At 40.9% G+C, this 22,272-nt stretch overlaps 1 protein-coding gene across 31 annotated transcripts in view; it reads left to right on the top strand.

The window, feature by feature from the left end:
- The window catches only part of LOC105480180 (LRR binding FLII interacting protein 2), a 130,001-nt gene extending 108,175 nt beyond the window's left edge, over window positions 1-21,826 (top strand). For 15 of the 31 annotated variants that reach the window (XM_024792426.2, XM_024792423.2, XM_071091423.1 and 12 more), the window contains 8 exons: window positions 713-805; window positions 7,277-7,378; window positions 7,660-7,792; window positions 9,816-9,865; window positions 14,598-14,718; window positions 18,322-18,401; window positions 18,980-19,084; window positions 19,527-21,826. In XM_024792426.2, the coding sequence (XP_024648194.1) occupies window positions 713-805; window positions 7,277-7,378; window positions 7,660-7,792; window positions 9,816-9,865; window positions 14,598-14,718; window positions 18,322-18,401; window positions 18,980-19,084; window positions 19,527-19,637 (795 nt within the window). In that variant the 3' untranslated portion in view covers window positions 19,638-21,826. The remainder of the gene's footprint in view (window positions 1-712; window positions 806-7,276; window positions 7,379-7,659; window positions 7,793-9,815; window positions 9,866-14,597; window positions 14,719-18,321; window positions 18,402-18,979; window positions 19,085-19,526) is intronic. The other 16 variants (XM_024792429.2, XM_024792427.2, XM_024792422.2 and 13 more) reach the window with 3 other exon arrangements.
- Window positions 21,827-22,272: the final 446 nt, after the last annotated feature.

The raw sequence follows: 22,272 nt of genomic DNA, 5'->3' as shown, positions 1-22,272 counted from the left end.
ATGCTGAAAATCTTTAAATATTACAAATAATGTTTTTTGGTCTTTGGAATTGAAAATTCCATGGTAAGGTACCTAATGTATGAGTAGGGGAAGGAAGAGATAATAATTTACCAATAATGCATAAGAAGAAAACCAGTTAAGCACCATTGACAATTAAAAAGGTCATTTAAGGATTGTTAAATGCTAAGTTTAAATGTTTCAAAATAATATAAATAATTTTAAAATAATACAAAATTCATGGTGTTCTTGCTGTCATAGATTCTGCTAACAGAAATTCAAAATGATCAGTTCTGCTTAAAAAATAAAATTCAAAACTGCTTGTTCTCTGAGATAAAAGATCATTTGTTCATAAGCAAATCTAAATTTCCCTCTCTAGGAATGTAAGTTCTTGCAGTTATCAAAGAAAGAATATACATACGGAGCTGTATGTACACAGAAATTCTAGCTGGCTTGCTGCCACATAGCTGTGGTTAGAACAGTTATTCCTGGTTCCTTTGCTTACTTTTGTAGGGACAAGCCAGTGAGAATCTTGTGGCCAAGACTGTGAATGTCATCTTTTCTTTTGGCAAACCAATTTTGCTTTTCCTGTTCATCACAGACTTTCCCTTTTGGTTAAGTTTCTTTATCGGCTTTATTTTTGTTTCCTCCCTCAAACCTCCTCTCCCTTTTCTTTCTGCTCTTTTATTACTTCTCTTCCCCTCTTCCTCTGCAGGAGAAGCAGCGCATGCAGCAGAAAATAGACACCATGACAAAAGAGGTGTTTGACCTCCAGGAGACACTTCTTTGGAAAGATAAAAAAATTGGGGTATGAGATGAAATTGGGCTTTGGTTAGAAGCTCATTGATGAGGACTACAATAGAATTTAACCTAGAGATTGAAAAAACCTGTCCTTTTGATTATTCTTGAGCATTTACACAGTATGAAAAATGAGTAAGTAGAAGATAGAAAGAGACTTCCATAGGAAAACCTGATGTCGTGCCTGGAAAGAACTCTTCTTTTCAGCCAACAAGTTTCTCTGTATTCCCTTAGGATTCTTTTTTTTTTTTTGAGATGGAGTCTCATTTTGTTGCCCAAGCTGGAGTGCAGTGGCATGATCTCGGCTCACTACAACCTCTGCCTCCTGGGTTCAAGTGATTCTCCTGCCTCAGCCTCCCTAGTAGCTGGGATTACAGGCACATACCACCATGCCCAGCTGATTTTTTGTATTTTTATGAGAGATGTGGTTTCACCGTGTTAGCCAGGCTGGTCTCTAACTCCTGACCTCAGGTAATCCACACACCTTGGCCTCCCAAAGTGCTAGGATTACAGGTGTGAGCCACCACAACTGGCCTCCCTTGGGATTCTTACCCAGAAACAGCCACAGGCATTCAATTCAAACTCTGTGGTTAACTCGATATCCTTACATTACAGGAATTTGGATAAGAAGAGAGTAGTGGTGGGGAGAAAGTTATTAGCATCCTATAAATCCTTGGTGAATAAAATAGGAAGAGATTAAAATCAATTCAATTACAGAAACAGATAGGAAAGTAAGACTTACTAGGGTGGCTGTCTCTAACTATAACCACAGAACTCCCCCAAGTAGGGCCCAGATAAATGAAATGTCTTCATTGCTATTTTGCTAAGCTCTGCAGGTGGATTCCATGTACACCAAAAACTGGAGAAAATTCCCTCCAGTTCTTCTCATGTGGCCTTTGATTGGCAGTCCCATCACCTGGCTGAGCTCTCTGTTCTGCAGTAGGGGAACCACTTAGCCATAGTTGCCAGAGGCTTACCTTGTCAGGGAAGGGCAGAGGAAATAGAACATGTAAGAAAAGTCTTGTTCTGCTTAAGGTTAGAGGGGATAGGGAATAGTTGTTAAAGATCCCTGAGACCATCTCTGAGAGACAGGCCTGGATATGAAACCCTCTGGATCATACCCTCAGAACGTTGTTAGGAACATTCTGAAGCCCAGCCGGTGGTCAGCAGGATCCAGTCTTTTTCATCACTTCAAGGACCTCTCTCATTAATATACACATGGGAAGATTACATTACCTCTTAAGAGTTTGTAGGCTCATGCCTGTAATCCTAGCACTTTGGGAGGCCAAGGCTCGAGGATCGCTTGAGGCCAGAGGATTGCTTGAGGTCAAGAGCTTGAGACCAGCTTGAGCAACATAGTGAGACCCACCGTGTCTCTCCAAAAGAATTTTAAAATTTGCAGAGCATGCACCTGCCCCAACTACTTAGGAGGCTGAGGTGGGAGGATCACTGGAGCCCACAAGATGGAGGCTGCAGTGAACTATGATCGTGCCACTGCACTCCAGCCTAAGCAATAGAGTGATACCCTTTCTTTAAAAAAAAAAGTTTGTAGACCAAAAATTTAAAGAACAAAAGCTACTTTATAGATAATTATCTGACATTCAAGTTGCTGATTATTAAAAATTCCATCTAAACCTAGAAAAGCCTTCTGGGGGATAAATCAATATATGTTTCAAAACATCTGTTAGGTGTTTTGAAATTATGATTTTAAAATTGAAATTTGAAGTTGGAAAGTGAAATTTAATTGTTGAACCATTGATTTGATTTAAATTTTTGCTTGGGAGATACAACATAAGATGTAAAAAAACATGTGGGACAAAGTAGGTAATTTTAAAATTTTAGTTAAAATCTGGTCACTATCTAGAATGGGCTTCTTTTAGGACTTTACATAATTTTCTTTAACACAGATCTGTAGGCCCAGGATTTCTAGCTTGTATGAGTGCCTTAGTATTTTCAAATGATAATCTTGGACCAGCCATAGAAACCCCTCAGATGTCTCAGTTTAAAATATAAATTATTTGGCTTTTATTTGGAGAATATTTTATTTTATTTTAGTATCCCTTTTTTGAGATGGAATCTCTCTCTGTCCCCCAGGCTGGAGTATAGTGGTGCAATCTCAGCTCACTGCAACCTCCTGGGTTCAAGCAGTTCTGCCTCAGCCTCCTGAGTAGCTGGTACTACAGGTGTGCACTACCACGCCCGGCTAATTTTTGTATTTTTAGTAGAGATGGGGTTTCACCATGTTGGCCAGGCTGGTCTGGAACTCCTGACCTCAAGTGATCGGCCCATCTCGGCCTTCCAAAGTGGTGGTATTACAGGCATGAGCCACTGTGCCCGGCCAGAATTTTAGAATTACATGCAGTCGTATGAAATTAAACAGGGCTGGGCATGGTAGCTCATGCCTTTAATCCCAGCACTTTGGGAGGCCAAAGAGGGTGGATCCCTTGAGGTCAAGAGTTCGAGACAAGCCTGACCAACATGGTGAAACCCTGTCTCTACTAAAAATACAAAAGTTAGCTAGGCATGGTGGCACACACCTGTAATCCCAGCTACTTGGGAGGCTGAGGCATAAGAATCACTTGAACCCGAGAGGCAGAGGTTGCAGAGAGCTGAGATTGTGTCACTGCACTCCAGCCTAGGCAACAGACCAAAACCCTGTCTCAAAAAAAAAAAAGAAGAAAAGAGAAGAAATTTAACAGAGAGATCCTATATATTCTTTGCTCAATCTTCCCCAAATGTAACATCTTACAGAACTATAGTACAAGATCACAACCAGGGTATTGACCTTGATACAGTGAAGATACAGAACATTTCTATCACTATAAGGGATTTCTCCTCCTCTTGCCTTTTTATAGTCATAGCCTTTATCTCCCCTTCCCCTCCCAAACCCTGAGAACCACTAATCTTTTCTTCATTTGTGTAGTTTTGCTATTTTAAGAATGTTATAAAAATGGAATTATATAGTATATATTAACCTTTTGGAATTACCCTTTTTCAGTCTGTATAAGTCCCTCAAGATTAGTCCAAATTGTTGAATCACTAGTAGACTCTTTTTTTTTTTTTAATTTGAAAAATTGTGCTAAAATACAAATAACATAAAATTTACCATTTTAACTATTTTTAAGTGTACAGTTCAGTGGCATTTAGTACATTCATGTTGTTGTGCTACTGTCATCACCATCAGAACTTTTTTATCTTCCACAGCTGAAATCTGTACCCATTAAACAACTCCCCATTCAGTCCCTTCTCCCAAACCCCTGGCAACCACCATTCCACCTTCTGTCTCTGTGAATTTGACTACTCTAGGTACTTCATATAAGTGGAATCATACAGTATCTGATTTATTTCACTTGGCATAATGCCCTCAAGGCTCATGTTGCAGCATATGTCAGAATGTCCATCCCTTTTAAGGCTGAATCATATTCCATTGTATGTATATGCCACATTCTTCTGTTGATATATCGACACATCTACCTTTTGGCCATTGTGAATAATGCTGCTGTGAACATGGGTATTCAAATAACTCTTCAAGACTCTGCCTTCAGTTGTTTTCGGTATGTACCCAGAAGTAGAATTGCTGGATCTTATAGTAATTCTGTGTTTAATTTTTTTGAGTAACAGCTATACTGTGTTCTGTAGCAGGTGTCCCATTTTACATTCCCACCACTAGTGAACAAGGGTTCCAATTTCTCCATGTCCTTGCCAATATTTGTTATCATAATACAGGGGCAGTGGTCCTCCCTTGACTTTTAAAAGACACATTTTCAGTATGGACAGTAACTACTTGTCTCTAGCTTCATTTTTAAGATTTACATTTAGTAACTTAATGAAGAAATATGTCCATTATTCCCAGGTTAAAGTTCAGTTCATTAGTGGTCTTGCCTCTAGCTCCACTGCGGTTCTAAACACCAGGAACCCATGTATACAATAGGCGTATACAAAGAACTTGCATATCTCTATAGCCCAGCGTAAACTCACTTCCATTCTGACCAAAGATATTTGTTCCCCAGTACAATTATGTGGAGAATTAACCCTTTGCCCAAAAGTTCAGCCCATTATACACATCCTTTTGGCTTCTGGATGGTAGGATTTGAGGTTAGGTCAGGGATAAAGAATTATTTTGAACTCTACAAGCATGTACTTTTTACCCTAAAAAAAAATGTACTCTAGGAGCTATTGTTGTACACAAACGCAAGGGTAGTGGTTATATGGTCAGGTAATATGGAGGATTTTAGATCCAGCGTGAATACATTTGATCCAATTATAAGGTATTTTAGTAGTCTTCAAACTTTGTGGTGAAATGGGTGAATTTACAGGATGTATTTTATTTTCCCATCTATAATTATGGGAAGAGGAAATTAAAAAGTCCGAAGGTAAAAATAAAATCCAGTGCAATAAGATGTGGAAGAGGAGCAGATGTCATGTATATCATTTGCTAGAATTCCTAGTTTCAAATTGGCCTGTTCCTCAGAGGTCTTTTATATTCAGTGGTGTTGTTTATATAGAGCATGTGTGACAGTGATCATTTACCCACTTATATGTGGTGATACATGACATAACTATGCATGCAGATACCAGTAACCAAAAATGCCTAACCCATAAAGACTAAAGTGACACTCAACATATGGGAAAGTATTGTTGTGCTTTGTTTTCCCAATGTTTCATTTATTACTAATGATTAATGTAATGGAGTGTTAATACTAGCTGGATGGTGCTGAACCCACATTGTTAATTCACAGGCAGACTTGAGACACATCATATAGTATGACTGTAAATTGTTGAAAAGAAGTCAGATATTGACATGGCAGTTTGGATAAGTAAAGAGTAGGATTTGCCCTATGGGCTCCTTTCCTAGCATCATCTGGGCTAACAATAAGGGAATATAATGTATCCTCCACAGGGCTGTGATATTTAAAAAACTAAGGGCTTTGGAAACAAAAACAACCAGATTCATTTTCTGATTTTGCCACTTAATGTGACTTTGAGCAAAAAATATAGCCACTCTGAGCCTCAATTTTCTGATCTGTTAAATGGGGATAATACAGGTACCTCACAGGATATGTAGAGGTTTCAAATACAAAATAACGTATAAGAGAGAAATTATATAAAATAGTGCCTGCCATATAATTTGTGCTATACAAATGGTAGTTGCTATCATCCCTTATTTACTTGATCCCTATTTGGTTGCAAAATAGGATTATGATGATTTTTTAAATTGCCCAACTATTCAGCTATCAATTTCTCAGCAATTCTCTGTCCCACTTCCAAAGCCAGTGAACTGAGAGGAAAGTTACCTGTTGTAGTTTAACTTCTTGGATTAATGGGAATGCTGACAGAAGACATTAAATATATGAACAAAAATATGTGGGGAAAGGCTTTTTCAAATAGGCCAGTTATCAGATTCCTGCATAGACTACTTACTTTGGGTGTATTTTTAATTCTGGGTTATTTTCTTTTACAATAGATTTTATTTTTTCATAGTAGATTTTATTTTTCATCGATAACCAAAGTATGTTCCTGCTTCTGCATTGTCCTTAGCTGACAGTTGTGAGATTAAGGGAATGGCAGGGAATTTACAAATGAAATCACCAGCCTGCTTCTCCTGAACTGTCCCTGCTATCTAGGCATTACAGGCAATGCTTTACCTTGATTTATGCCTCTGCCCTTGGGATGGGTGCTATTATCCCTTCTGTTTTTCAGGTAAGGAAACTGAGGCATAGGATGGGTATGTGCCAGGACCCAAAAGCCTGATTCTGAAATCCATATTCTGTAACTCTCCATAGCTTGGCTGTATTTATTTTGTCAGTGTTTTGTTTTTTCACATTTTGGGAATATAACAGAAAGCCAATGAGTCTCAGTTATATTTAATTAAATGGTCAGAAGTTGATCTTTGAATTCTTTTGTAGGTTAACTATTTTGAATTAAGTGGTATTTGAGTATTTTGCCACACTACTTGGAGAACAATATACAGCCAATATTTAATTAAAATATCTTACATATAATAGTTATTTTTATTCCAGAACTATTTTTTTTTTTTGAAAACTCAACTGTATTATTGAATAAACTAGTTTAGTTAAACATGAAATGTGGGGTTCTTTTTGTTCACCAAATAAAAATGTACTGAGGCAGTCAGTAAGGAAAGCTTTGTTTTACTCTGGCTGCTCTCTTCATCTTCCTTTTCCTGTTTTATTTTTTTTCATTGACTGGAAAAGAAAGATTTATTTCCCTGCTTGATGTGATTAAACATGTTTTGCCAAATTGATGCATGAGAACCAGTTTCTATGAGAACTCTCTTCTGGAGATGTATATCCATGTAACTCTGTATTTCCTCCCATATCTGACTGCTTGTTTCCAATCTTTTGACTGCTTCCTTGCTTTTTATGCTTTTATCTTTGCTTATTTGAATTAGGTACTTCTCTGCTACCTTTCACCTGCTCTTTTTCTCTGCCATTGTTTCCCTTGCTACCTTACCTAAAACCAGGCCCTAGAGAAACAGAAAGAATACATTGCCTGCCTTAGGAATGAGCGAGATATGCTCAGAGAGGAGCTGGCTGACCTGCAGGAGACAGTGAAGACGGGAGAGGTATGTTAGCATTAGCCTGGAGTTCAGGTCCCTCACTGCTTTACTCGCTGTCTTCCTTCTTTTCATCCTGCCATCTTTCCTAGCCCAAATACAAACTACAATGTTTATTCCCTAATCCAGATTTGGTAGGTTTAAGCTATTTCTTCCACAGAGCTATATTCCATGTAACTGATTCTAACCAGATTTTACCTGTAGCAAACATGTATTGTTGCAGAGTTACCTCACAGAGCTTACTGTTTCCATATGGGCCTTTTGTGATGATGGGTTTTCCCCCCTTGCAGAAACATGGCTTAGTTATAATCCCCGATGGCACTCCCAATGGTGATGTCAGTCATGAACCAGTGGCTGGAGCCATCACTGTTGTGTCTCAGGAAGCTGCTCAGGTCTTGGAGTCAGCAGGAGAAGGGCCATTAGGTAAGATACTGGTTGCTATCTTGACTTGGATTAATGTTACCCTATTGGGTTTTCTGCTTTTTCATATCCCAGCTTGGAAAACAAAAACAGCATAAGGGCTGTCTGAGACTCAAGTAGACGCTTAACCAGAAGAATCTGGGCACATTGGCCCATTTTCTTCGGACATCCTTGGCCTTGGGAAACCAGCATCTGTGTCATTGTAAGGCAATAAGTGTAACTGTAAGGCCCGTGGATGGAAGTACTATGGGCCTATACGCATTGTTTTTTCCTTAACTACAAACTTTTCTGCAAAGAGAGAGTCTAGTATACCTGTGCTAGGGGAGCAGTAGGCTAGCAGGAGACTTCTCATGTGTGCTATAAGTTTCTCATCCTTGGAACATCTGGTTTTATGTTCCACTACTTACCCCAGGGTTCTGTACCTCTTTTCTACCACATTTCTTAAGCCAAGAAACAGATGACCAAAAAGACAGATATGAGAGAAGTATGACTTCCAGAGCAGGACTTCCCAGACTCTTAAAGTCTAAACCTCTTAAATTTAACCCTTTGAGAATCTGACACCTCTCTCCAGGAAAAAACAAAGTTGCTGACACCTCTCTCCAAGAAACCAAAGTCACCCATCTATTGACCCCACTAAGAAATCTACTCTAGAGGAAGAAAAATGGCACAGATAGATACTGTATCATTAGCTCACTTTTATTTTTTAAAAAACAATCTTTTTTCATTTTTCATCTTGTTTTCATATATGTGTAAACTTCTTAGAGGAGTGAGAGATATAAGTGTAAAGCAAACTGAAAAACATTTTAAAAGTTAGTAAGCACATTCTCTAATGTGGAGCATTCCAGAAATGTGATTGTAAGGCACTTTGAATAAAGCAAGATGCTGGGTGAGCAAGAGAGATCTGGAGAATGGAACGAGAGTCTGGCTATAGGCAGCCCAGGGTGTTTCCCTGCTGTTGTTTCCCTCGTCTGCAGGTCCCAGCAGGCAGACCTGCTTGAAAGGTGCAGAAGAAACCAAAATCTGTATTTGGCTGTGACCCTCATCATTTACAGAGGGTAGTGGTCAGTCAGGTGTCAGCTGCTTTTTTAAGTGAACAATGGTGTCTCCTCAGCTGAAGGGGCCTATTTTAATGCAGGCTTGGGAAGAGTCAAATCTCCATAGGCCAGGAGTGAACCCTGATGCTGCTACCAAGCCGCAGATCCACCCATGGATGCCCACATTTTTTTTTTTTTTTTTTGAGGCAGAGTCTCACTTGGTCGCCTAGGCAGGATTGCAGTGGCGCGATCTCAGCTCACTGCAACGCGCAACCTCTTATCTCCCAGGTTCAGATGGCTTCCTGAGTAGCTGGGATTACAGGCACCTGCCACCATGCCCGGTTAATTTTTGTATTTTTTTAGTGGAGACGTGGTTTCACGATTTTGGCCAGGCTGGTCTCAAACTCATCTCAAGTGATCCACCCAACTAGGCCTCCCAAAGTGCTGGGATTACAGGCGTGAACCACCGCACCTGGCCCAGCTGCCGACATCTTGGAGTGGGTCCCCTTCCCTCCCTACTAGCTTTTGGGGACTTCGCTTCTTCCAGCATTGTGCTCCTCTCTTTTCTCTCCTCCAGCTTCCTTTGCCCAGTCCTGCTCTTACCCCATCTTCTTTCACATATTTGAATCTCTCCTGCTAAGGGCTTAGCCTTTGGGAGCACACTTGACATTTGAGTTGTCTACTAGTGAAAGCTTGAAACAAGGAAATGACCTCCTTTGTACTTCAGTTTGTCTTTAAGTGGCAAATCACTGCTGTGGGGAACAAATGTTGCATTTGGTGCCCTGATAAGTATCAGTTGTATGGAAATACGTTTTAGAGAGTTAAGAACTTTTCCGTAATGCTATTAACACCTTTATTTCTTTAGATATTCAGAGCTGTAAGTAATGTAATTTATCAGATAATATTAGCTGTTTATGAGTTTGAAAATTTTTTAATTGTTTATATACTACTTCATCACATATTTAGTTTACGATCTTTTTCATTTGTTTTAGATGTAAGGCTACGAAAACTTGCTGGAGAGAAGGAAGAACTACTGTCACAGGTAAAGGCATTCTTAATGGAGTGTAAAATAATTTTAACGAAGTTACATGGTAAAATACTAGCTAATTGAAATGTTCATTAAAAAGAAATATGCTTATTTCAAACATCAGCACTCAAGTGAGATTTGAAGGATAGATAATTCATATTTTACCTCTTTGTTATTTTCTGTTCTTAAAACATTTTTTTAAGGACACATAGTTTAAGGAGTCATATGGTTTTCTACAAAGTTTGTTATGAACACAGCAATCCCCTGGCCTGGCTTCTCTGTCCTCACCCCTGACCATTTCTGTTAAATGCTTTTAGCTGATTCTTGTGTACTGTCCTTGTATCTCTGTGTAACATACTTACGTTGCGTCTTGATTGTTCTGCTTCAGGCGTTCTATGTTGACATCCTTTTATGGAAGATGAGGGTTTAGCTGTTTTTCATCCTTTGTCCCTGCCACACACACACATATTTTCCACTCCCAAATCCTCCTAATAAAGGAACGGTGTAATTCCAGTCTGCTTGTGTCATTAGGACCCTCTAAACTCTACTCACAGTGGAGCCAGGTTGCATTCTAGGATCATCTCCCTTGGAACTATTAGTTTCCTCTAAGTTAATGTTATGGTTTTTCTTTGTATTTGCTTGGTTTTCTATCATCAATTTAACCACAGACTCTCCAACAGTAGATTAAACCCACTCAGTATTTTCAGATGCATCTGGCATTCTTTCAGTTCCAGTTTGTCGAATCTTGGTGCATCTGACTTGTCCCTTTCTAAACTAATGGCTTGCTCTCTTGGTACATAGATGTGGTCACCCTTCATTGGCATCTGGGGATTTTCTTTGCATGTGATTTAGGTTGGGTTCCCTTTTTCCGGTATCTCATGTCTTTCTCCTTATTTATTTTCTAGTTTTGGTACATCTTCCAGTAGCTTCCTGAGAAGAGGGTTTGTGGATTGTTAATTTTTCATGACCTTGCAGGCCTGAAGATGTCTTCATTCCACCCTCTTACTTGATTAAAATAGTTTGGCTAGGTAGAGAATCCTGAGTTGCCATTGTTCTCCTTAAGATTTTTTAAAAAGACATTTCTTCATTGTGCTGTGACTTCAAGTATGGCTGTTGAGTTTTCATGAACATTTTCAGTTCTGATCTTTTCTGGTTTGTGATCTATTTTTCTCCTCTTTGTAGAAGGTTGTATCCTATTCTCTTTCTCTCTAGTGTTCTGGTGTAATTTGAAGATAGCAATGTGATTTGAAGTTTTCATGTGTGATGCTGGGCCCCTGTCAATTCTAGGAGCTCCCATTCTTTAGTTCTGGGAAGATTTCTTGAATGATTTTGTTACTGATTTTTTTCCCCTCCCATATTCTGTGTTCTCTATTTTGGAAGTCCTATTCAGTCATTCAACAAATGTTGAGTGAGATTCTATTATTTAACATGCACTATTCTAGGCATTGGGATATTTCAGTGAATAAGTTAGTTTAGAAAAAAATTCCTGCCTGAGGGACATTCTAGTAGGAAGACATCAGACAATAAACAGTATTATATGATATGTTAGAAGGTTTGTGTGAATGCGTTTACGTGTTTCTCTGGCTACTTACAGCTGCATAGGGGCAGGCATGGAGTGAGTAGAGAGCTAGATTTTACCAGGAAAGTATTAATGGGGCAGGAGAGGTAAGGGAGTAAGAAAGAAAATTATTATAATGATAGACCTTGAAATTAAACTGGATGAAGAGGATTCGGGAGATATTCAGAAACACATCAAGGTACAGTAGAAAGAAGATGTAATCTGTAGATTAGTGGTACTAGTGTGGTTGAAGGGTTGTTGGAATTTGAGTCTAGAGAGAAAGACCTAGAAAGATGAGGAATGGTGGTTAGAGAGAGGATACATGGAACTAAATTGTATAGGGATTACAATTGTCTAATGATAAGATCTAGTATATGATTGTGGGAGTGAGTAGCTGAGGGCAAGAAGGGATAGATGGCAAGATCCTTGGAAGGGAGGTGGGTTAGTCCATTTTTTGCTTGGCTATAAAGGAATACCTGAGGCTGGGTAATTTATAAAGAAAAGAGGTTTGACTGGGCGTGGCAGCTCATGCCTGTAATCCCAGCACTTTTGGAGGCTGAGGCAGGTGGTTGAGGTCAGGAGTCGAGACCAGCCTGGCCAACATGGTGAAACCCCAACTCTACTAAAAATATACAAAAAAAAACATTAGCCGGGTATGGTAGTGGGTGCCTGTAGTCCCAGCTACTTGGGAGGCTGAGGCAGAAGGGAGGTGGAGGCTGCAGTGAGCCAAAATTGCACCGCTGCATTCCAGCCTTGGGTGGCAGAGTGAGACTTTGTCTTAAAAAAAAAAAAAAGTAAAAGAAAAGAGGTTTAATTGGCTGTAGTTCTGCAAGCTGTACAGGAAGCATGGTGTCAGCATCTGCTCAGCTTCTGAGCTCATTTTCCTGAGGCCTCAGGCCAGGCTGGTCTTGAACTCCTGACCTTAGGTGATCCACCCACCTCGGCCTCCCAAAGTGCTGGGATTACAGGCATGAGCCACCGTGCCCAGTCGGCCTCAGGAAACTTCTAATCACGGCAGAAGGTGAATGGGGAGCAGGCATGTCATATGTCAAGAGCGGAAGCCAGAGTGAGTGAGTGGGGAGGTGATGTACACACTTAAAACAACCAGATCTTGTGTGAACTACCAGAGCGAGAACTCACTCATCACCAAAGGAACGGTGCAAAGCCATTCATGAGGGATCTGCCCCATGACCCAGATACCTCCTACCAGGCCCCACCTTCAGCACTGGGGAATACATTTCACCATATGAGGAGGTGTACCAGAAATTGAGAGATCATTTGTCAGGGAGATCCTCTACTTAGATATACATTGAAATTGCCAAAAATTAAGACAGGAATAGTCTAGAGGGAGTGCAAGTTGGGAGCTATTTAATAAATGGTGATGAAGGAATGGGATTTTGGCAATGATAAGTAGTTAGTGTATATAATTTGAAGAGATGAGATTAAGACCTGGGACTTTTAGGGAAGATGTAGGGAAAATACCAGCAAGGAAAGCAAGAGGACACCTATTCCATCTCTAGGTTCAGTAGTAGGAGGCTGTAGAAGTACCAAAAAAAAGGGTGGGGCATGGTGGCTCATGTCTGTAATCCCAGCACTTGGGGAGGCCGAGGTGGGCGGATGACTTGAGGTCAGGAGTTCAAGACCAGCCTGGCCAACATGACGAAACCCCATCTACTAAAAATAACAAAAATTAGTCAGGTGTGGTGGCATGCACCTGGAATCCCAGCTACTTGGGAGGCTGAGGCAGGAGAATCGCTTGAACCCAGGAGGCGGAGGTTGCAGTGAGCTGAGATCACACCACTGCACTCCAGTCTGGGCCACAGAGCGAGATTGTCTCAAACAAACAAACAAAACAAAACAGTGTTTGAGAGAGCTGCAGAAGCAGCAGGATTCTTAAGGGAGAGGGTTCTCATCTGCTCAGAGAAGACAGAGGGCATTTGCTGATGATGGACTGTTAATTCTAGAGGGCACAGTGGAGAAGTTTCAGGCATTGGGAAAGGTTAGGAGATGAAGGTTAGTGGTCCTACAGACCCTTGTGAGGAAGAGTGCAGAGGAAGAATATGACCCTTTGCGAGATGCACATAAATAGGAATGATGGAGACAATGAGATCAGTCCTGGTTCTCTCAAGGCAGCTAATGACGGTGATCCTGTGTGTTGAAAGGGCAGAGGTGTCTGGGAAGTATAGAGTTAGTCCCAATATAGAGCTTACCCTTTTCCCATTGGGGAGTGGCAAACTTAATCTTAGTGCAGAGGCTTCCCTTTGACCCCTGTTGATGGAGTTAAGGACCGCTGGGGAGTCATCTCTATATATCTTCTTCTTATTATTATTATTATTGACAGAGTCTCACTGTGTCACCAAGCTGGAGTGCAGTGATGTGATCTCTGCTCACTGCAACCTCCATCTCCCGGGTTCAAGTGATTCTCCTGCCTCAGCCTCCCGAGTAGCTGGGACTAAAGGCATGAACCACTATGCCCAGCTAATTTTTGTATTTTTAGTAGAGATGGGGTTTCACCATGTTGGCCAGGATGGTCTCGAACTCTTGACCTCGTGATCCACCCACCTTGGCTTCCCGAAGTGCTGGGATTACAGGTGTGAGCCACCACACCTGGCCCCAATTATTTTTATATACAGAAAATTTAACCTATGTCTAAAAGTAAACAACAAAAAACTGCTCATGGAATCTTCCATTTTAAGAAATAATCCCTTGAATATACCCTATCAATTAACTGTTTATAGTTTTGTTTTATTTTTTTAGAGATGAGGTCTCACTATGTTTCCCAGGTTGGTCTCGAACTCCTGGGCTCATGTGATCCTCATGCCTCAGCCTCCCAAGTAGCCGGATATATAGGTACATGCCACTGTGCCTGGCTGGAATTTTCCATTTTAAACAAAAGTAACAAAAAATACCCCAAAGATGTACTGTTCCATAAAGCAGACACAAATTTAAAATATGGCTATTTTTTACTGGGACACCTGGTCCTGGGGCTCGCTCTTTTCAATGTTTGTTCATAGCTTATCTTTAGCACCTAGGACAATGGGTGTCTCCTATTAGGCACTCAAGAAAATAGGTTTTGAATGAATGTGGCTGATATAAGGGTCTGCTTTGTTCTATGATGTGACCACAGAATAAGCATCGGCTTCATCTGAGAGACTGGATCTTGCTGATGAACCTTTATTTTCATTTCAGATTAGAAAACTGAAGCTTCAATTAGAGGAGGAACGACAGAAATGCTCCAGGAATGATGGCACAGTGGGTGACCTGGCAGGACTGCAGAATGGCTCAGACTTGCAGTTCATCGAAATGCAGAGTAGGTACCAGGGGACAGGTCAATCCCAGTCTGTATATAGACTGTCCCAGGGGTGGGTTTGTCAGCAGGTTGCTGGTGTCTTGTAGTACTTTTCTTTCTTTTCTTTTCTTTTTTTTTTGAGACGGGAGTCTTGCTCTGTCACCCAGGTTGGAGTGCAGTGGCACAATCTCGGTTCACTGCAGCCTCTGCCTCCTGGGTTCTAGTAATTCTCCTGCCTTAGCCTCTGGAGTAGCTGGGATTACAGGCACCTGCCACCTGGTGCCTGGCTAATTTTTTATGTTTTTAGCAGAGACAGAGTTTTGCCATATTTACCAGGCTGGTCTCAAACTCCTGGCCTCAGGTGATCCACCTTCCTCAGCTTCCCAGACTGCTGGGATTACAGGCGTAAGCCACCGCGCCTGGCCGTAATACGCTTTTCTTAAGAAGAGCTATGCTACAAAGATTGGTTAGTCCTTGGCTAGTCCAGAAAAACAGTCCTAGTCAGTAAGATAGCTGAATAGAAGCTCCACTAGCCTGTGTGCTTCAGGGGATGATGTTCCTTTCTGGGTAAAGTGATTTCTAGGAACTTTTTGCACATAGTGAAATGCCTTTTGACAACCTGGCACTGTCCTTTTCCATACCCACGTGTCATCTTTAAGCTCCCGTACAGCAAGCACCCTTCCCCATTAAAGTTTTTCCTCTGGAATTTATCTTGGATATTGGAGGAATCTATTTGGAACTACTTCACACTAAATTGCATAATTTCAGAATTTTCCTAGAAGTATTTTTGTTAATCCGAGTTTATTAGATGAAATTTAAAATAAGTCCACAAAATAAAGTCTATTCATTTTACCCAGATTATTCCGGTTTTTCTCACTTTCTACTTTTGACCTCATGATAAAATGATCACTGTAGTCACACTAATTCCCATAGTAGGAAGATTTCAGCAGGAGTTTGTAGTTACCCTTTGTTAGTGATTATGTGTAATTCTGGGACAGAGGAGATTTGTATTTTTCCAATAAGAATAGTGACTTTTCTGATAACTAGTATTAAAATCTTATTTATTCCATGGACTTTTCATCTAAACCTTCTGAGATGGGCTGCCAAGAAAAGACTTCCTGGGGCCAGGCGTGGTCACCCACGCCCATAATCCCAGCATTTGGAGAAGCCGAGGTGGTAGATTGCTTGAGCTCAGAAGTTTGAGACCAGCCCTGGGCAATGTGGTGAAAACCCGTCTCTTCAAAAAAAAGAAAATGCTTTCTGGATTAAGGCTTATTAATACTAACTTTTGATATTGGTATTATCTTTTCTGTTGGACATCAGTTAGGACACTTGTGACATTTCCTGGTGAATATTTTATTCAAGAATGTCATTTTGGTGTTGGGGGTAGATGAGAACAAGGACATGGGAAGAGGCAGGCTGACTAGTCAGGAAGCTACTACAATGGTGAGCCTGAACCAGTTCAGTGGCTGTCAGCAGTCTTAAAGAGAGGGTAGGGGATAGATCTGAGAGACTGTCCTGAAGCAGCAAATTTGAAAGGAAACAGATTTAGGGGGGAATGGGCTTGCATTAATGTGTGAATACTTCCTAGAGTAGGTAGGTGTTGTATAGCTGGTATTTGCAGAAGGTAAAGTACCCAGGGAGGAGGTGTAGAACCAAGTGAGCTTTGCAGGACTGTGGGAAAGCTGGCAAAGACAAAAGCAAGCAGCTCCCCTGGACCAGAAGACCAGGAGTGTAGCAACTCTCGGTTATGGACAATGCCTTGCCTATTATGTGAGTGTTTTGGAATGGGATTTCAAAACACACATGAAATTACTGAGATAAGAGACTTAAACTTTTGAAAACAGGAAGGGAAAGGTGGTTTGGAGAGTGAGAAGGAAGCAGTGTATTTGGATAATAGATTGCTGAGGATAACAATTTAAAAATAAGATCCTGAAGCTTGTTTTAGAGCTCAGAAATAGGAATACTTCTCTTTCACTACCAGATACGGCTTTTGGGGAGATGGTAACCCTGTTCCTTTTAAGGTGACAGTAATTGTCCAATTAGAAAAACCTCTCACCACTTTAGGAGGCTGAGGTGGGCAGATCACAAGGTCAGGAGATCGAGACCATCCTGGCTAACACGGTGAAACCCTGTCTCTACTAAAAATACAAAAAATTAGCCGGGCGTGGTGGCGAGCGCCTGTAGTCCCAGCTACTCGGGAGGCGAGGCAGGAGAATGGCGTGAACCCGGGAAACAGAGCTTGCAGTGAGCTGAGATCACGCCACTGCACTCCAGCCTGGGCAACAGAGCTACACTCCGTCTCAAAAAAAGAAAAAGAAAAAGAAAAACCTCTCACATTGAAGACTGTATAAGTAATTGTAACCTTGGTCATGTGGAAATGTAGCAAAGTTCTTAAGTTAGATAAACTGAATATTTCCTGTGGTATGTTAGATTTGGTTTATCTTTTGCAAATCTTAATACTCTAATCATGCCAGAGACTGATTTTTGCTAAACTTGGATTCTTGCAGGGATTTTAAAAGTCCCCTGGCATCATTTCTAAACTTTTCATTTTAAGTGAGTTACTTCCTAGGTCAGATGTTCATCTAATAACTTATAGCTCTACCCATAATACATTATCATGTTACTGAACAACATTTATTCCAACATATATGTATTTAGGCATACACTATGTGCAGAGCACTTGGCTAGGTACAGAGGTAGATTTAGGAAGGCCAAGACAGAGCCCCTCTCCTTCCTTACATATACGATGTTTAAAAAGCATGACAGATGTCATAAAAATGCCAATAAAATACAGCAAGGGAAGGAGTTATAATTAACTAAGGAGAGTCATGAAAGAGGTGAAAATTGAGATTGTCCTTGAAGGTTAAGACTTAAGTCAGAGGTGGGAGAAAAGGACCCTTACAGTATTGGATAGCAGAAGCAAAACCTGGGAGATGGGAAGGTATGGGGCCGAGTTCAGGGAATTAGAGGGCCCAGTACTATGGGCATGGAGGCTCCACAAGGTCACACATAAGGTTAGTAGGGGCTGCTGCTGAATTGGCAGGGCTCCTTTTGCAAGCCCTGCTCACACATATCATAGGGTAAAGAATGAATTTTCTTCTAACTCTTGCTGCAAGGGATACTGTAGTAACATATATGCTAGAGCATCTTGTAGTATATAGTCCAGAAGCTGGGCTGCTGAAGATGCTATGGTTGTTGTGTGTGCATTTGTATTTTGTAATTTTTTTTGGCGGGGGGGGCGCGGTGGAGTCTCACTGTGTCACCAGGCTGGAGTGCAGTGGTACGATCTGGGCTCACTGCAACCTCCGCCTCCCAGGTTCAAGCGATTCTCCTGCCTCAGCCTCCCGAGTAGCTGGGACTACAGGCCTATGCTACCACACCCAGCTAATTTTTGTATTTTTAGTAGAGACAGGGTTTCACCATGTTGGCCACAATGGTCTCGATCTCGACCTCGTGATCTGCCCACCTTGGCCTCCCAAAATGCTGGGATTACAGGCGTGAGCCACCGCACCCAGCCCTGTATTTTGTAATCTTAAAATTGCATGGTCCTCTCTACTGCCTGATGGCTCATACCATCATCTCTGACAGGTGAAGATAATTTATTGTCTTCTTCTCTTCTAGGAGATGCCAATAGACAAATTAGCGAATACAAATTTAAGCTTTCAAAAGCAGAACAGGATATAACCACCTTGGAGCAAAGTGTAAGTACTTCTATATGGTACCAAGTGATTTAAATGTCCCTCCTGCATCTAAGTGGCTAACAACCCCATGAGTGCCTGAGTTGCCTTTGCAGTTGGATCAATAATAGTTCTGTATTAAAATAGAAAAGCCAGCAGAGAGCACTTATTGGGGCATTTTAGCCTTCTGTTTTCTCTAAAAACATAGGAAACTATAGCTGTCATTGTTCTTTGTAGATATTTCAAGATAATTCAAGATCATCATTTGTAACAAAATCCCTTACACATTCCAAAAAGTCTAAGAACTTTTCCATTTAGTGAGTCTCCTCCTGTATTGCTTTGGCACTTAAACAATATGGTCATAATAAAACTTAGCATGGGAAATTGGCCCTAAAATGACTCTACAGCTGTAATCCTCTCTGGGGACATTTCTTGATTTATAAATAGCAATTGAGTTCTAAGAGGACTTATGACTCACCCTTAGGGGACTTGTTAGTGTTAGATTACTTCGCATTTATAATGACATTGTATTTCCATCTTGGCTACCAAAAGTGGTGACTTCTAGTGCCTAGTACTAGAGGCCTATGTTCTCATACTTACAGATTAGCCGGCTTGAGGGACAGGTTCTGAGATATAAAACTGCTGCTGAGAATGCTGAGAAAGTTGAAGATGAACTGAAAGCAGAAAAAAGGAAGCTACAACGAGAGGTACTTCTTTTAATATGCTTCTTGGAGAACACATTCCTAAAAAGAAAAAATCTTTTGGAAATAAATTCTTAGCTGTGTAAGAAATGTGATACTTAAGGAAACAGCAGGGGAGTCACTTAACTAATTTGTGTTGGTTTTTGACCTGCATAGTGACTGCCATTTACTTTTATGTTTTGGTCAATTAAATAATAAGTAAAAAGATAGTTTTTATTTCTGCTTCAGATCAGGTCTATTTCTCCAACTTCTATATATCCTTTCTGTGATTAAAACAAATAATCCTCAGTATCATCATTTAACACCTCTGACAGAAAAAATGAGGCTGTGGGTCCTGCGCAAGGCCATCACAATTAGCAGTGCTTTCATTTCCCAGGAAGTTGAAAATAGAGTAGCACTGGATGTTGTTTCTGACCACATGTAGTGACTGCACTCTCCCTGTCTCCAGTTACGAACAGCACTGGACAAGATTGAGGAGATGGAGATGACCAACAGCCACCTGGCCAAGCGGCTGGAGAAGATGAAGGCCAACAGGACAGCACTTTTGGCCCAGCAGTAGGAAAACCACCCTTCAACCTGGGTGATGCTCCTTGGGGCCCTACCTAGAGGGACTGACTTTTGTCCATTGACACAAACCCCTTTTAGTACTGTTTTGAGTTTTGTCATTAAAACAGCCACGTTTGTATTTTATAATTTATGAGAGAATGAAGCCAGTTTGAATCTTCATGAATGAACACTTTGGATTTTGTTGTAGTTTGATTCTAGGCTAGAACCAGTCCATGCTGTTTTTATTTTTTATCTCCGTAATTGTAGAATCATGTTTACTCAACATTTTTCCCCAGCTGCCTCAGTAACTGGGCACTCGGAGGCCTTGGCACGGGTTCTGGAGGACAGACAGCAATTCTATGAGTGCTCACTGAGATACTTGCTGGAGACCTCAGAAAACACAAGTGCCTTCTCCACGGTGCAATTCAGACTTCAGTGATCTCCAGTGGTCAAAAGACTAAATTTACCCTTAATATCAGACGACATTTGTATTTTAGTGAAGAAACAAGTTCTTGGGTGGGGAATCTATGTTTCACTCAAATTTATATGTTTGGAGGAAAAAAGCCTTTTTTTTGTAAAATATTTAAATTTATATAAGAAAATGTTAGAAAAAAATATGGGGGAGTGTATATGAAACTCGCTTTATTGCATGGGGCAGGGGAAGTCCAGGCTTAATACTCTTAAAGTTTAAGAGTTGGGTCCTTTTTTCTTCAATACAACTGTGCTGTACCTTGTAAAGTATTTTATCTGCTGCTTATTTGTGGAATGAAACCTCAAACAAACCCAAAGGGGGAGGGTAGGGCAGGGTGGGCAGATCAGAAATCTGCCTGCAGATTCTATTAAATACACCCTTTTGCCAACCACAATTGGCTACTGACATGTTCATTTTGTTACAGGAGACTTTAAAACAAATCATGGCAACCACATCCCTCTTCTTTTGTCTCCTTCTCGAGGAAAAACAATCTGGAATGTAGAACTTTTAAAGACTTTAGTTTCATCTTTAGAGGTACCCTGTCCAAGAGGTTTTTTAAAATCATGAAGTGCAATTACTTTGCAGAATTTATGCTTCTCTTTTGCTTTTAGTACCCAGGTGGTTTTATTGAAATGATTATTGTATCTTTAAAATGCTTACATAGAAAATATATTGGGGAAAATCTAGTGACTAAAGGCACATAAGATAATAAAAGTAGACTTTAAAAAGGTAATTCAAAAGTGAATAAAATCTCTAATATTTGTTCCTTTTTTAATTAGCCATTTAAAAAATATGGATACCAATCTCCTGAACTGAGATGATTTTCTATAAATTTTCTTTTTTTTTTCTTTTTTTTTTTGAGACAGAGTCTCACTTAGTCACCCAGGCTGGAGTGCAGTGGCACGATCTCGGCTCACTGCAACCTCTGCCTCCCAGGTTGAAGTGATTCTCCTGCCTCAGCTTCCTGAGTAGCTGGGACTACAGGTGTGCACCACTACGCCCGACTAATTTTTGTATTTGTAGTAGAGATGGGGTTTTGCCATGTTGGCCAGGTTGGTCTTGAACTTCTGACTTCAAGTGATCCGCCTGCCTCGACCTCCCAAAGTGCTGGGATTACAGGCGTGGGCCACTGTGCCTGGCCTCTTTTTTTTTTTTTTTGAGAGACAGTCTCGTGCTGTCACCCCTGCTGGAGTGTAGTGGCATGATCTTGGCTCACTGCAACCTCTGCCTTCCGGGTTCAAGCTTGATTCTCCTGCCTCAGCCTCCCAAGTAGGTGGGATTACAGGTGCCCACCACCACACCCTGCTAATTTTTGTATTTTTATTAGAGATAGGGTTTCACCATGTTGCCCAGGCTGGTCTTGAACTCCTGACCACAAGTGATCTGCCTGCCTCAGCCTCCCAAAGTATTGGGATTATAGGCATGAGCCATTGTGCCTCAGCCTATACATTTTCAGTAGCAAGTTGTGTGGTTGGGGGTGGGTGGAAAGGTGTTCTAAAGTGCAGGTTTATTCTAGAACTCCATCCCAGCTAGAACCAACATACTGTGTGGCCCAGCTCTTGAAGCTCAGAAAACCCCCTATTCCTCTCCACTAAAGGTCACTCAGCCTGTGCCCCACCTGGGCTCATGGAACCTCACTTCTGAGATGTCCTGGTCTACTTTGTGGAGTTCTTACTGTTCAAAACTGACCTTGCCTATTTTGTGGCACAATAAATATATGTGTAACATTCTGTCATCCTAGTCTTTCCAAGTGAAATTGCTCCATTTCTTCATAAGATGAGAGTAGTCTGTTCTTTATCACTGAACTTTCTTCACTGAGTCTTGGAATCTGGATTTTACCTTAAAACCATAGACATTCTTCCTTCCTGAGCTGAATGCTCCATTTCTCTAAATGTAGGCTAATATTTATTAAGGAAGCTTATTTTGTCACTCACAGTTTAAGTTTATATTTTTACATCATCCTTCAAAAAAGATTACCTAGAAACTTCTTTATCTTAAGCTATTAGTACTCACAGTCATTAACAAAGTGGGCTAACTTAAAAATTCATACTTTTGCCGGCCGTGGTGGCTCATGCCTGTAATCTCAGCACTTTGGGAGGCCAAGGCAGGAGGATCGCCTGAGGTCAGGAGTTCGAGACCAGCTTGGCCAGCATAGTGAAATTAGCCGGGCGTGGTG

This window comes from Macaca nemestrina, chromosome 2 (assembly GCF_043159975.1).
Source record: "Macaca nemestrina isolate mMacNem1 chromosome 2, mMacNem.hap1, whole genome shotgun sequence".
Taxonomy (NCBI): domain Eukaryota; kingdom Metazoa; phylum Chordata; class Mammalia; order Primates; family Cercopithecidae; genus Macaca; species Macaca nemestrina.
Note: the sequence above shows the minus strand (reverse complement) of the source record. Positions and strands in the feature narration are given on the sequence as shown.